We start from the raw sequence: 12898 nt of genomic DNA on the forward strand, positions 1-12898 counted from the left end.
TCCTGCCCACACGAACCAGCTTTGCTTCCCTGGAGAGGGGGTTAAGCGCAGCTGGTGGCAGCCCCTGGTTGAGGTGGCTCGCTGACCTGCAGGCCCAGGTACAGCACAGAGGAAAGTAAGCGTGTGCTATGCAGGGCAGCAGAGTTGAGCCCAAGATGAGTGTTGTGAACACCCTAATGAAAACATGAGCAGCTAGTAGTATTTTGTTGAAATCATGTTATCATGGTGGTGTGTTGACATGCTGCATGCTAGGACTGTGCTTTCTCTGTGACCTGTGATTGAGACCTATCAATATGTTCTAACTTCGCTGAATCCATATTGTATTTATCTGTCTATTATTTTGTTTTATTCTTAAGGCTTTCTAAAGCTTAGCAAACTCTTGAGGCTAGACTAGCAATTGTCTTAATTGCCCAAATTATTTTTCCTCCTTTTTTTTTTTTCTTCTGTGTAGGCAGTACATTTTCTTGTCTCCCGGGGAGATGGCATGAAACTCGGTGCAATAGTTTGCTTTTTACTTCTAGCAATTGGATCTGCAATTCATCATGACAGGTCTTCCAGGGTTCTTGGTATGAATCCAAATTAGTCCTCCTGATTTGTGTTCTGCTTCCGTTTAGTTGTGGTATCTTTGGCCTCTCTAACTGGGCTTGACTTCTGGCACATTTCACTTTATGCTGGTGTTTCTTGATCCGAGACTGTAGTTTCTTCTGCTGAGCTTTTTTCCCCTGTCCTTTGAAAGCTCTCTGCTTATTCTACCTTTCCTTCTTTATTAGGTAATTCATCTCTCCGGGTCTGGAAACCTTCTTATGAATTCTCTCGTCGCTTCCTTGGGTTACAAATTCTGCAGATATTCATATTGTAGTTTAAACATGTTCCAGACCTCCCTTATGCTCACGTCCTCCAACTTTTCATTCATGCTCATCTCACTAATGAGTTCCCTTAGTTTTTGAGATTTGGCTTTTGAAATTGAAAACCTTAATTGCAGATTTATTTGTGTTGCTCTACAGTTTAATTTAAAGAAAGTCAATCGTAAAGAATAAATCTGGGATTATTCTTTCACCAACCTTTCTATGAGTAGAGATTTAGTTATCAGCCACGAGTCTAAAATCCTGATAGTGCTAGTCGAATTGGTAAGTATGCAGTGAAAACATTGATCAGTTGTGACATCTACCAACGGGTAGGACTGATTTATTGTAATTGTTCATTGTATTTTCAAAATAAGTCTTTGAGAATCTTCTAAATTACTTGGTAAACATTAGTTACTTAAACAACTGATCCTTCCCTACAAATAAGAATTATTGTGGTGTTTATTGAATATATGTTTACGTAGTTACCTGTATGGTAATACCCTTCAAAAAGGACCAAGTAGGTATCTCTCAGTACAGAATTTCCCTCCTAATGAGTATGATCTCACAAAAACCCCATACAGTGGTAAGCTGGAGAGGGAAAATGGAGATATGTCAGGAGCATGGCTCTGTTCTGGGAACATATAAAGGATCATCCTAGTACACTATTCTCCTTTCTTTGTTTGCCTGTACACCCAGATTGTCAGGTCTGGTGTTTTTAATCCTCTGCTTTGGTTATGCTTCCCTGCCTGATGTTTTGTTTTTTTGTTTTTTTTTTTTTTTTTTGCCTTGTTATTCCTCTTCTGCTTCATTGCTTTAACTATGCTAGGAAAGGGACTTGGCCGTAATTTGCAAGCTCTCTCAGGGTTTGTTTAGAGCTGAATGGGGGACTAAACACTCTGATGTTTTTTTTAGACTGGGAAGGATGCAAGAATTAAGTGACCACATGCCAGCCGGTGAACTGAGCTGAGCATGAAGTGGTTATTATTTTGAAAATGGAAAGGTCAGGGTTGCAGGAGTGAGGGTTTAAGAAAATAAGTGCATCTCATTACTACACAACAAATGTGAAGTCCTGTAATTATTTATAAAAGCCTTCTAGCATCCCTGTGAGGTAGCTAAGTATTACCCATGGAAGGAAGAACCAGGATGAAAGGACTTAACCAAAATCAAGAGAGAAATCCTATTAGTACATTGCAGTTATCTAGTTTCGCTGCTGCACTCGCCATTAAGAACTGTATTCCATAATTTTGTGAAAGGAACTTTGGCAGTAATTTCCGATACGTATTTTAAAAAATAAATTGATTCATGATAAAGCTTACAAAGTGAGGTCACTAGTTCTGGACAATAAACGTTTAAAATGTGTTGGTGCAAGCAAGCTTGTTCTAACTGCACTCAGAACCAAGCTGACAGTAGCGTAATCAGCCTGTACAGCACGTTTTCTTTGGATGTCATTATAAATATTAAAACTACCTTGTTTCAATTTCAGGTGGTAGTGTATTGCACTTACATGTGTATTAGATGATATCTGAATATTCAGTCTAACGCTCTATGCTTAGCAGTTGACTCCAGTACTATATGTATTTCAAACAATTATATAGTAAGTCTTTTCAAATCATCCCTGTAAGTAGTCATTGACACAATGCTTTCTGCAATATTGATACAGTTGAAATAAACTGTTTAGCCAATATGTACTTAGTTGATAAATATCCCTTAAATTGCTTAGTCTGGTAATCTATTCAAGCTTCCATTAGCCATGTGGTTCTGTTACGTTTCAGTGTAATTTTCATTATTATTCCTTGGAGATAAATTGTTATGGAGTTCCATGAAAGGAGGTGGCAATACATCAGAAAATTAGCTCTATTTGTTCCCCAAAAAGCCCCAAACAAAATGTCAGATAGAAGGCAGGGGTTTTTTCTTCTCTTCTTTGTGCCCTTTTCCTGCTGAAAAGGAATCCTGGGGCCTGAGCCACTATTACCAAGAAAATAAGTTGTTAGCTTCCTGATACGCTTTTATGCTTGTTGTTCTTCTCTGCTAATTCTGAACTTGCTGTATTTCATCTATTTTGAACACAGGCTAGTAAAGTGAGAAAGCAAACCCAAGCTGCAGAGAGTATTTTAACAAAGCTTAGGTTCCGAGATGATGAGTTGAAAACTTGGCAGATCTCTAAAAGAGCTATAAAAATTCCTGTATTTTTTTCTAGATACACTCATTTGCATGGATCACAGAGGTGCTTGAAAATGGAAATACTGTTTTTTTTTTTTTTTTCGAGTATTTTTTGTTTTTCATGGGAAAGGATGGTACCAGTTTCAGTAAAACTTGCATTGGGAAGGAGTGTTCAGGGAAGTGTTGGGAAGGCAGGTTATTTGCTATGCTGGGGTGGGTTTCTGTCCTGTTCCTCCAGGTGTTCCCCATGCTTCCTCTATTGAAATACACAACAAAGGGCTGTAATGGTGAGGAGGAGGTAGTGGCAGCAAGAAGCTTATTTTATGGCTTGCAAGTTGGGTGTTTGCTTGGGATGTACGAAACGGGGGTTAAATTTTTGAACTCAGTTTGCAGAAGCAAGCTGCTAATTTCCTAACCAGTGGGGGCCTTTGCTGTCATTCACAAGACAAACTTAGAAATTGACTGTAGGCTTTGCTATTATTCTGTAACTCATCACAGCTTCCATTCTTCATGTTTCTCAAAATTTAAATGAGATGCGGGCTAAAAAAAAAAAATCTGTTGTTAGATCTGGGTTTCAGTTCTAGTTTTATCGTCATGTGGCTGAACACAAGAACAATTTTAGAGATTATCAAGATCATAGAGCATGCATAAGATTAACTTGCAATCCAAGTGAGTTTGTGGACAGAATAAGCTCTTCCAAGATGTGTAGCTGTAAAAGCCCATAGCTAAATCTTAATTTTAGTGGTTAGTATTCTTCATTAGATGTTACTTTTTCTCCCACTGATGGTATTTCTTTATATATGTAACTAGTGAGTTGATAGTTTCTACATTAATGAAGAGGTTTGTCTTAGAACATACTGCAGAACAAAAAATACTTGACAGTTTTGATGTGTTTTCGAAGAATTGTTTTTTAATTTACTGAAAAGTGTGTATTAGTGATGATAATTAGTTTTAATACTGAATAAAAAAAGAATTCACATGCAGGTGTAGAAAGCCAGGTTAAGCCAGTGTAGTACAGTAACCTTAAGCATCACTTATAGCAAAACAATATACCTGCTGAAAAAGCGGATTGAAGTGGGGAATGCATCAGTGTTGTACACTGCTTACAGCCCTCTTTGATAACTTCAGCATAGAAAATTAAGAAGGTGAATGATGTCCTGTTGACAACTAGGTTTGTGACTGAAAAGCAAGGAGATGGAAAGACTGAACAGCATTAACTTTGCTGCATAGGAAAGGACGGAAGAGGGTAATAACTAATATTAAAAATCTTTGGAAAGTTATAAAACAAGCTGTTCCAGTAAGAAGTTTGTGGGATAACATTGAGCCGAATTTGGTGATTCAGTGATTAGTTGTCATACATACATCATCAGTATCTTTGAGAAAACTTTGTTCATACACGTCTGGAATTTTTTTAATGCTTAGTTCCTATTTTAATACAGGAGTCTTTATTTTTTAACATTTATTTTCTACTGTTGCAGCACTTGCATCCTAATTAGTGTGGAAAAGGTTGTGATGTTGTGAAACTTATTTTTTCTACTGATACCTCATTTTTATTCAAGTGAAAACATCCTTTTCCATATGTGTGCGTTAGTAACATAAATGTAATTGCCTATACTTAATGAAATGTGGGGAAGTATTTATCCTCAAGGATACTAATTGAAGTTTTAGCCAAGCAGAAAGAAGGCGAAAATCCGTCTTCTGGTAAGCAGTCACTTAGTGAATTAATACAAAGAATTGTATGTTCTCAGTCCAGTCCCAAGTGGGCAGGTATCTCCATATTGAATGACTTGTGGGTTGGCACAGTTTGCAGAGATCACCACTCACATGGGCAATGAGGGCAGACTGGTTTTCTCAAAAGGGCCAAGGAAACGTTTGCTGGAAAAGCACAGGAGAGTGTCTTTGGCTGCCACTGGAAGCACAGGCTTGTGTTTTCTAGCACTTTCATCCCAATTGAGGAAAGAATGCAAACCTCTCCGTGATGTGAAATACGGAGTCCCCAAGGCCTCCTTCTGCAGCCATCGCTGTCTGGAGTCCTGTGGATTTCAGACCCTTTGTGTAACTCAGGGTTGCAGGCACTGCTGCCTAATGACCTCTGAAATGGATTTTTTTCCTTACGAAATGCCATCTTGTATACTTACGATGTGTAAAAATTACTGGGCCGTCACTAAAATAAAAAATTTGATACACTTGCTAACACTTATTGCTGTCATAGTTCCTCGCTCTACAATATATTAAAGCACAAGTATACTGCTAGATGTGTTCCATTAGCCCATGTTAGGCACATTAATGTCCAATATACATTTATTTATTATTTAATATTTCAGACTTAAGCTAATGATATTGCACAGACAAAAGAAAGAAGCTGATGTATATATGAAAGAATAACCTTTTTTTTAACTTAATGGTAGTGGATGTCATTACCAAAAAAAAAAAAAAAAATTAGAAAGTATAATTTTGGGAACAGGAAAAGATCCTGAGGAATTTTACCATTAAATGGGGAAAAAAAAAAAATCTCAAACCTAGCTTTCATTTATAGAAATTGTTAAAATAAAAGTTTTTACTTTTCTGTCAAAATAAGCATGGAAAGTTGTTTGCTGTGAAGTGAATCCCCTAAATAGTTAAAGTTCAGGAAAACGTATGACGCATCAACCATTCTTCTTTATTCTGCAAGTCTTTCTAGTAAATGTTTTTTCTGCCTCCAGTTTCTGTGTGATCAAATATTTACTTTGGTGTAAGGTTTGATGTGTTTTTTGGTCAGTCCTATTTTGATGTATGTATTAGTGACTTTGCCATAAGCTGTAGGTGTGCACTTACAGAGTCTGCAGATGATGTGAAGGTGGGTGGCATTGCTGAGCCTGCAAAGACTTCCAGCCCTTCAAAGGGTTCAGGAGAATGGGATGAGATTGTTGCTGAGTAGTAGAAGTGCAAAAGAATAGAGTGAAGTTACGGGAGATGAGCTGAAAACTTCTCAGTTAGCTGTGTTGGATACAAATAAAGAGAAATGGGTTCTTTCTTTGTGGGGAAGCTGATGGTAGACTTAATGTGATTCAGCTGTGAATGATAATTTTAGGTGTAGTAGGCATGTTATTTGCAGTGGAGACAGGGAAGTGTCAATGTTATTTTAATAGGCCTTGTTAAGATCTCATTTTGAGCATATGGTCACCTGTGTTCACGTAGAGAAATGGAAACAAGAGCGATGCAAATGAGAATGGGGTGATGGAGCAGAAATCCTGTCTTGTAAGTGTCAGGAAAGGATTTGAGCACATTTATCCTGGCAAAATACTGGAAGGGATTGGGTAACTGTTCATAAAAGTGATTTCACAAGGAAATGTGAAGGTGGAACAAAAATTATAAAAGTTAAAGCACAATGTAAGTATGAATAAATTTCTACAAGTAGATTCCAGATACATTGGTGCTGGAAATCTGACTAACTTTCTAACCATTTGGAGGATGGAGCTGTGGCATAAGCTTACAAGCACTTTAGAGGCAGGGAACCTGAACTAGTTTTTCATTCTCTGCTTTAGGTTTATTAATTGTCAAGGTAAAGGCAGCCCTAGTCTGTGGCTAAAGTTTTTCAGGTGCTAGTTGTTATCCATCAGAGGTTGCAGGGAGGCTGAAACACTGATCTTTGTGATGCTTCATGTGGCATGTTTACACTGAATGGATCCCATGCCTCAGTGTTTGGCTGGCCTGTGGGAGCCCCTTCTTTGTTCCGGGGTGTTTATTCTACATTTCCCTCCCCATCCCCAAAGCATGAGTTTCTCCATGTAGGCAGACAGGATGTTGGGTGGGTTGTAATGAAAAACCTGAGGTGCCTAGCTGGTGTGTCTTCATCTTTTCATACTCACTGCTGCTTGAAATAGTTTGCCTCAGTCTGACCAACATTGCTGAAGAGGATTGAGAGGTTTTGGATATTCTGAGTATTTTCACCACGCAATTCTTCCATTCTTTTATACTCTGAGCTGCAATATTCGGGATATTGAGAAACATCTCCTGTGTAACAGAAATGGCTGTCAGGAGTAATCCTTTAAAGTGTTGTGGACTGGCAGCTTATTAAAGAGAACTAGATTTATCTAGTCCGGTTCTGTGGTCACGTGCCTCTTTTGTTTTGAAGATGGCTTCTATAAAGTGCCATTATTTCCTGTGGTTTACCTGAAAAAAATGAGGTGGAAGAAAGTGAGGTAGCTTTCTAAATGCTGGGAGTTCTCTGCAAACCTGCTTTTTTCCATTGAATTACAAGTCTAGATATTCATTTGAATCTTACGGAGATCTGTGTAAAAGGTAATACTATCTGCCCTCATAGTAACTGCATATATAAAAATTGTTATTAAGTTGTCAGCCCTTGTATTATAAAGTTATTTTGCATTTTCAGCCACTTTTTATAATGGAATACATGTCTTCCAGGGTATACTATTGAATACATCTGAAAGATGCAAAATACATGTATTAAACTGTTGATTTTCCAATATAATAATAGCATGCCTATGGGTTGATGTGAGTAGTATATACTTCAGTTACTGTCTGAGCATTTATTGAAGTATGCTGTCTCATATAGTTTGTAGGTAGCTTGTATTTAAAAACTAAAAATCACCATAATGTGTGAGTGTGGTGCATGAAACCAGACAGAAAAAACAAAATGAATGGTGTTTATGCATTTCCTTTTTCCCTTTCCCTGCCTCTTTGTTTCAGGAGCTGCTGAAATGGGTTGTGGATTGAACAAACTAGAGAAACATGATGAAAAACGACCTGGTAATATCTATTCAACTTTGAAGAGGCCACAGGTAGAAACCAAGATAGATGTTTGCTATGAATATCGATTCCTGGACTTCACAACACTCAATGATAGTAAGTACACAATATTTTTGTTTAGATTTTTTTTTCTATTTAAATTAACATTTTAATTGCTCCATAATGTTTTTTGAATAGAAGTTTTTTTAAATGCCTTCAGTTTCTTTAGGTAAATGCCTTCTCTTCAGTCATATTGCTTACATGCAGAGATCTTATTGAGGATTTTCTATAAATTTTTAACCTTAGACCTAGTTCTAGAGTATCAGATTTTAGGTTCTTTTACCCCCCTCACCCCCCCTTCCCCCTTTCCCCTTTTTTTTTTTTTTTTTTTTTTTTTATTTGTTACTCTAAGATGGATATTTGTTTCCTTAATTTGCATTTTATCCAAGTTTCATATGGTAAAGCAATTCAGGTCCATCAGGTTATATACTTTACTGCTCTTTTTTCTTTCTGCCCTTCTGCTCCCTGTGCTCCCTCAGGAGTATTTTGAGAGGTTTAAGTTAGTGTTTTCAGTTTTGCTAACTTATCTTAAATAACTGTTATGTGGTTACAGGTATTTATAGGTGCACCCATGAGGGTGGAAACAGGATAGTGGGAGACACTGAAGATCTAAAACATCAGAGGGGTGAAGGTCTCATCCAATTTTTACCTTTTTTTTTTTTTTTTTTCTGTCTGAAATGATCTTGCTTTAATTCACATGACAATCCACAGATACTCCATTTCTTTCCTTCCTGATTGACATCAAGTATCTCTGCCAGTATTGCTCACACCATTGCCTGTGCCCTCTTTCACTTCAAAATTAGCCTGCTCTACAAGCAATTACTCCTCACACCATTTGGAAATCTGAAGCTTGAGCAGAAGGCTGGGACCTGCTTCTTGCTATATATAAAACAACACAGTACCAAAATCTGTTCTAGCTAGCTGGCAGGATGCCAGGTAGAGCCTCTGTGCTTTTGCCCTGCAGTGTGCTGCTGCTTCTCTTGTTTTGCAAGTCAGGTCAAAGGAAAAGCCAAAGCGGTACGTCTCTCACTGTGTGAGACAAAGAGCTGCTGGTGTGTCACTTGATGTGACACCTCTAGCATGGTTCAGTATGTTCAGCCCAGAGTGATGCGAATTTGTAGTTTTTTAAAACTTGCTGCAAGTGAACTTGAATTTGAAAAAAGGTAGATGTTTGGAATAGGTGACTGGACAGGAGTGTGCTTTTGTAGGTAATATGGGAGCTGAGAAATTTTGTCTTTGCAGACTTTTCTTAGTGCCTGTCTCTTGCGCTCATGGAATCTTATTTGTTACGCCGTTTGGGTCATGCTGCAGTTATTGAGAGCACCAAACAAATGGGAGAGGAATTTTTTTCATGTTTATGTATTGCAGCTGTTTCTATGTTTATGTATTTTTATTTCAAAGTGAACTGTTTGTGTCCTTTGATAGTTTGACTGCTTTTACTGAGAGGTACTGTCCGTTTTGTCATTAGTGAAAATGAATTAATATTGAGGACACACTTCTGTAGGCTTTTCTGGGATGCTCATCACTGTTTTGTCTGATTGCCTCACTAGCCTTAGCGTTCTCCTGATGCCTCAGGAAGTCTCATCTTTGTCACTCTATGGAGGAAGAATCAGTACATGCGATAGCAATGTGACTTGCCTCAGGCACAGAGGATGTCTGGCACAGAGCAAAAAAATTAAACCCAGACTTTCCAAGTCTGATTAAATTGATAGGTTTGTTGTAAAGCGTACTTGCACATTTTTCTTACTCATCATAGGTTGTTTTATTATGATTTTAGGAAGCATAGTTTTAAAGAGACTGTAAGTGGAAGTACGTTTATAAAATTTTTTGGCTCGCCAGAGAGTGTAAGCTATCCAGCTCCCATTGAGTTCTGCTTTGGCATGTTGTACACCCATCACTCCAGTCTCCGAAGATGTCAGTGGATAGACAGAGCTGTTGTTCCTGCTCTTTTTCCTTAGTATCACCCATGATTGTGTGCTCTCAGGATTGGCAGGACAACAGCTTGTGGTTATGCAGCTCCCTCCCTATTGATGTCATTGGCTGTGTGAAGGCTCATGTTGCATTACGTAGTGTTATGACGTTCCAGGTTTTTCTCAATGGTGACAGCATCACTGGTTCATTTATATTTTTACTCAGAAATAACCTCTGCAGATAACCAGAGCTAATGGGGAGCATTTCACCTATATCTGCAGATTCAGAGGCTTCTAAAAATGAAATGCTCACAGCTCTGTAAAAAGAGCATTCAGGTTGTGAAGTCTGTCTTCTGTGAATCTACTTTAGCCCTTTCAGTGTGTATATAGATCCTGACATAATTTTTTCCACAGGTTTTCTGCTTCATTAGGTTTTTAGAATAAGTCATGCTAAATTATGAGTGGCTGCAGAGTGTTCTAACATTATTCTAGGCCTTATTTGTAATACTAGTGAGCCTGGCTCTGAAGACAGGTACTCGTTTTATTCTGGGGCTTTCCTGTAACATCTACTGCTCTGATAACTGTATCTCTCACAAGTGTTTAATCTTAATGGTGAGAAGGATGTGATTATCTCCATGTTGCAAGTGGAGGCTAATACACAGATCACTGACAGAAGTTGTCAAAGTCCTTAGCATTTCTTCTTGTGTTCCAAAAGCAGCTCTCATTGACTTCAGTTGTAAAGATGGATGCTGGTCATATTTTCAGTTTGTCACTGCCTGTATTCTCAAATCTGATATCCAGATAGTGAGAGATCACTTCAAGAATGTGGCATATGTTTTATCTGCAGTTTCACAGGCAGCTAGGTGAATGTAAGCTTTCTGCAGCTAGATGTGGGGAGCTACTACTCCCCTCACTCTCCTCTGATCAGCTCTGTGAATTGATTTAACTCAGGGATCTGTCAGAAGGCTATGAAGTCTTTTTGTCTGCTTATCCTCTGCCAGATCAGTGTTTTGTGGAAGGGTCTGAAGAATGCTGGAGCTGGTAGAAGTGGTAGGAGTATGCAGTCAGGACAAGAAATAGGACCTTCTTTAAATCAGCTCATACTGTTATGAACTCATTCCTTTAGCATCACTGTTGAAAACAGGGATAAAATACTGTCCTGCTGGTCATTTCTCTGTTAGGTTAGCCAGAAACTCATTTTTGCTTGCTTGCTGTGTTTGGTTACTTTTACAAGGAAATACACTCCTTTATTATACATTTTTATTCATTTACGAACTTGAGCCTTGCTCTGTACTGATGCAGGTGTATAGTGGAAAACAGTGTTAGATCACTTAAATTAAGTACTATATAAATAATGTATAGATGCAAAAGACAGAATTTTAAGGTTGCAAGTATAAACTGCGTCCTGACATTCCCAATATTACAGGATTGACGTACTTGGAAGTAAAGTGTCTAGAGAAAGATTTCCCAGGCTTTCAAGGAAAGCAGGCTATGAAGAACCCATCAGTTTTCATTGTGTGCCACAACACTGATAATCTGCATGGTTCTTCAGAGTTTAAATGGTTAGATTTGCCACTGTCCTTTATTTCTTGAGCAAGTGTGATGATAGATAGTAGCAGAGGGTTATCATCTAGTGTAGATGATTGACGCTTGAGGAATAAGGAGCACTTTGCTAAGGCATTTCAAAACCATGAGGTGAGTATGCTCGTTTTGAGTTGTTGGCTTTATAATGCCTGCTCATGAGACTTACCTTTCTTGTTTCTGCTAAGGTGGCCTCTTCCAAGAAATCACAGTCTGTCTTCAGTTGTCCCTTGACAGTGTCATCCTGTGTCATCCTTAGTCATCTGTACTGTCCAAAGCTTGTGGGCTGCTGCTCTCCCTCAGGTGAAATCACACCAGATTTCACCTGAATTAAATTAATAAAATCATCACATATTTTTACTTGTCAAGAAGATATTAATAGGTTTGTAAATTGGATGGCTCATTGCTGGGTCAGCAAAATGTTAGAGGAGGTGCAGAGGAAGAGCAGCAGTGAGCTACTGGGTCGCCCTGGCTGTAACATGTAGCTTCATTCTGGTGGAATCATCCAGCTGCTGAACTCTACACTGTCATCTTGTAAGGCTTGCTCCTTCACTGAGTTGGGCTCATCTGTCACTGTATAGTGCAGTCCTGTGTCATCTCCATCTTCAGCTGGTTTCTCCTGACAGATTTCTACCTCCGGTTATTTCTTCTGGTGCTCTCATTCTGTCTCAGAGACCTGGCACTCCCAATGGTGGCATATAACGGGTGCAGGCAGTGTCTTGGAGAGGGTTTAACAGCTTACTCTCAATAGCTTTATCTGCAGTTCGAGCATTCTTGTAGCTCTCTGCTGGCTAATCCTCACTTCAGAGTTGCTCAGCTGATTGCCTTATCACTGACTTTGAGACAATGATTGAATTTTATAACAATAAAAAAATCTGAGGAAAGTCAGAGGCAACAGTGTGAGATTAATGTTGCAGGAAACCTCTTGCTATGAAGCCTTTTGGAAGAGACAAATTAGGGTCTGTGCATGTATACTTCAGGCTTTTACTGGAAAAAAAAACCCAAAAGACTTTATTACCTGCCCAAAAGTAAAAAATTGGTGTTTATTTTGCATCCCTCTCCAAATAAATAAAAGTAGCTGAATAATGACCATCTTGTACCTCTTCTTATCTCCAAGTTTTATTGGAAATAAGAGGTAACATGTTGAGCAAACATGAGGAGGATATGTGCTGACAAATGGAATAGACTTAGTTTAAAGCAATCATGTTTTCAACAGTGACTCCATGAGGCGAGCTGGTTTGTTTTGTTTTGTTATTTTGCTTGAAAGAGAAATATTTCAATAATCTGCATTCCTTCCCTGCTCTTATCTGATCTACTTATTTTGGAAAACTTCACTTGTGATGACAGGTCATACAGAAACTGAGCTCTCACTCTTCATCTTTTATCTCTTTTCTTCCACCTCTTTTTAGTTGTGATCACTTTCTGTGAGAAACCAGGGATCTGATAGTTACTTACCTCTTCCCTTCTCCTCAGAGTAGTGTAGAACTTTTGGTATTTATGTGTGTGTTTTTTTTTTTTTTTTTTACCGACTTGATTGGATCCTTTTTTGCTTTGCTTTACATTCCTATAGTAATTCATTGGCCTGATGAGTTATGACAGGTTTTGGCCTTGAAT

General features: G+C 38.4%; 1 protein-coding gene across 1 annotated transcript in view; it reads left to right on the top strand.

Annotated features, from left to right (window-relative positions):
* RFTN1 (raftlin, lipid raft linker 1) overlaps nt 1–12898 on the top strand; it is a 101332-nt gene that overhangs the window by 3022 nt on the left and 85412 nt on the right. The window contains exon 2 of the mRNA XM_042802123.1: nt 7695–7850. Coding sequence (XP_042658057.1) covers nt 7706–7850 — 145 coding nt within the window. The 5' untranslated portion in view covers nt 7695–7705. The remainder of the gene's footprint in view (nt 1–7694; nt 7851–12898) is intronic.

This window comes from Tyto alba, unplaced genomic scaffold (genome assembly GCF_018691265.1).
Source record: "Tyto alba isolate M040663 unplaced genomic scaffold, T.alba_DEE_v4.0 Super-Scaffold_38, whole genome shotgun sequence".
Taxonomy (NCBI): domain Eukaryota; kingdom Metazoa; phylum Chordata; class Aves; order Strigiformes; family Tytonidae; genus Tyto; species Tyto alba.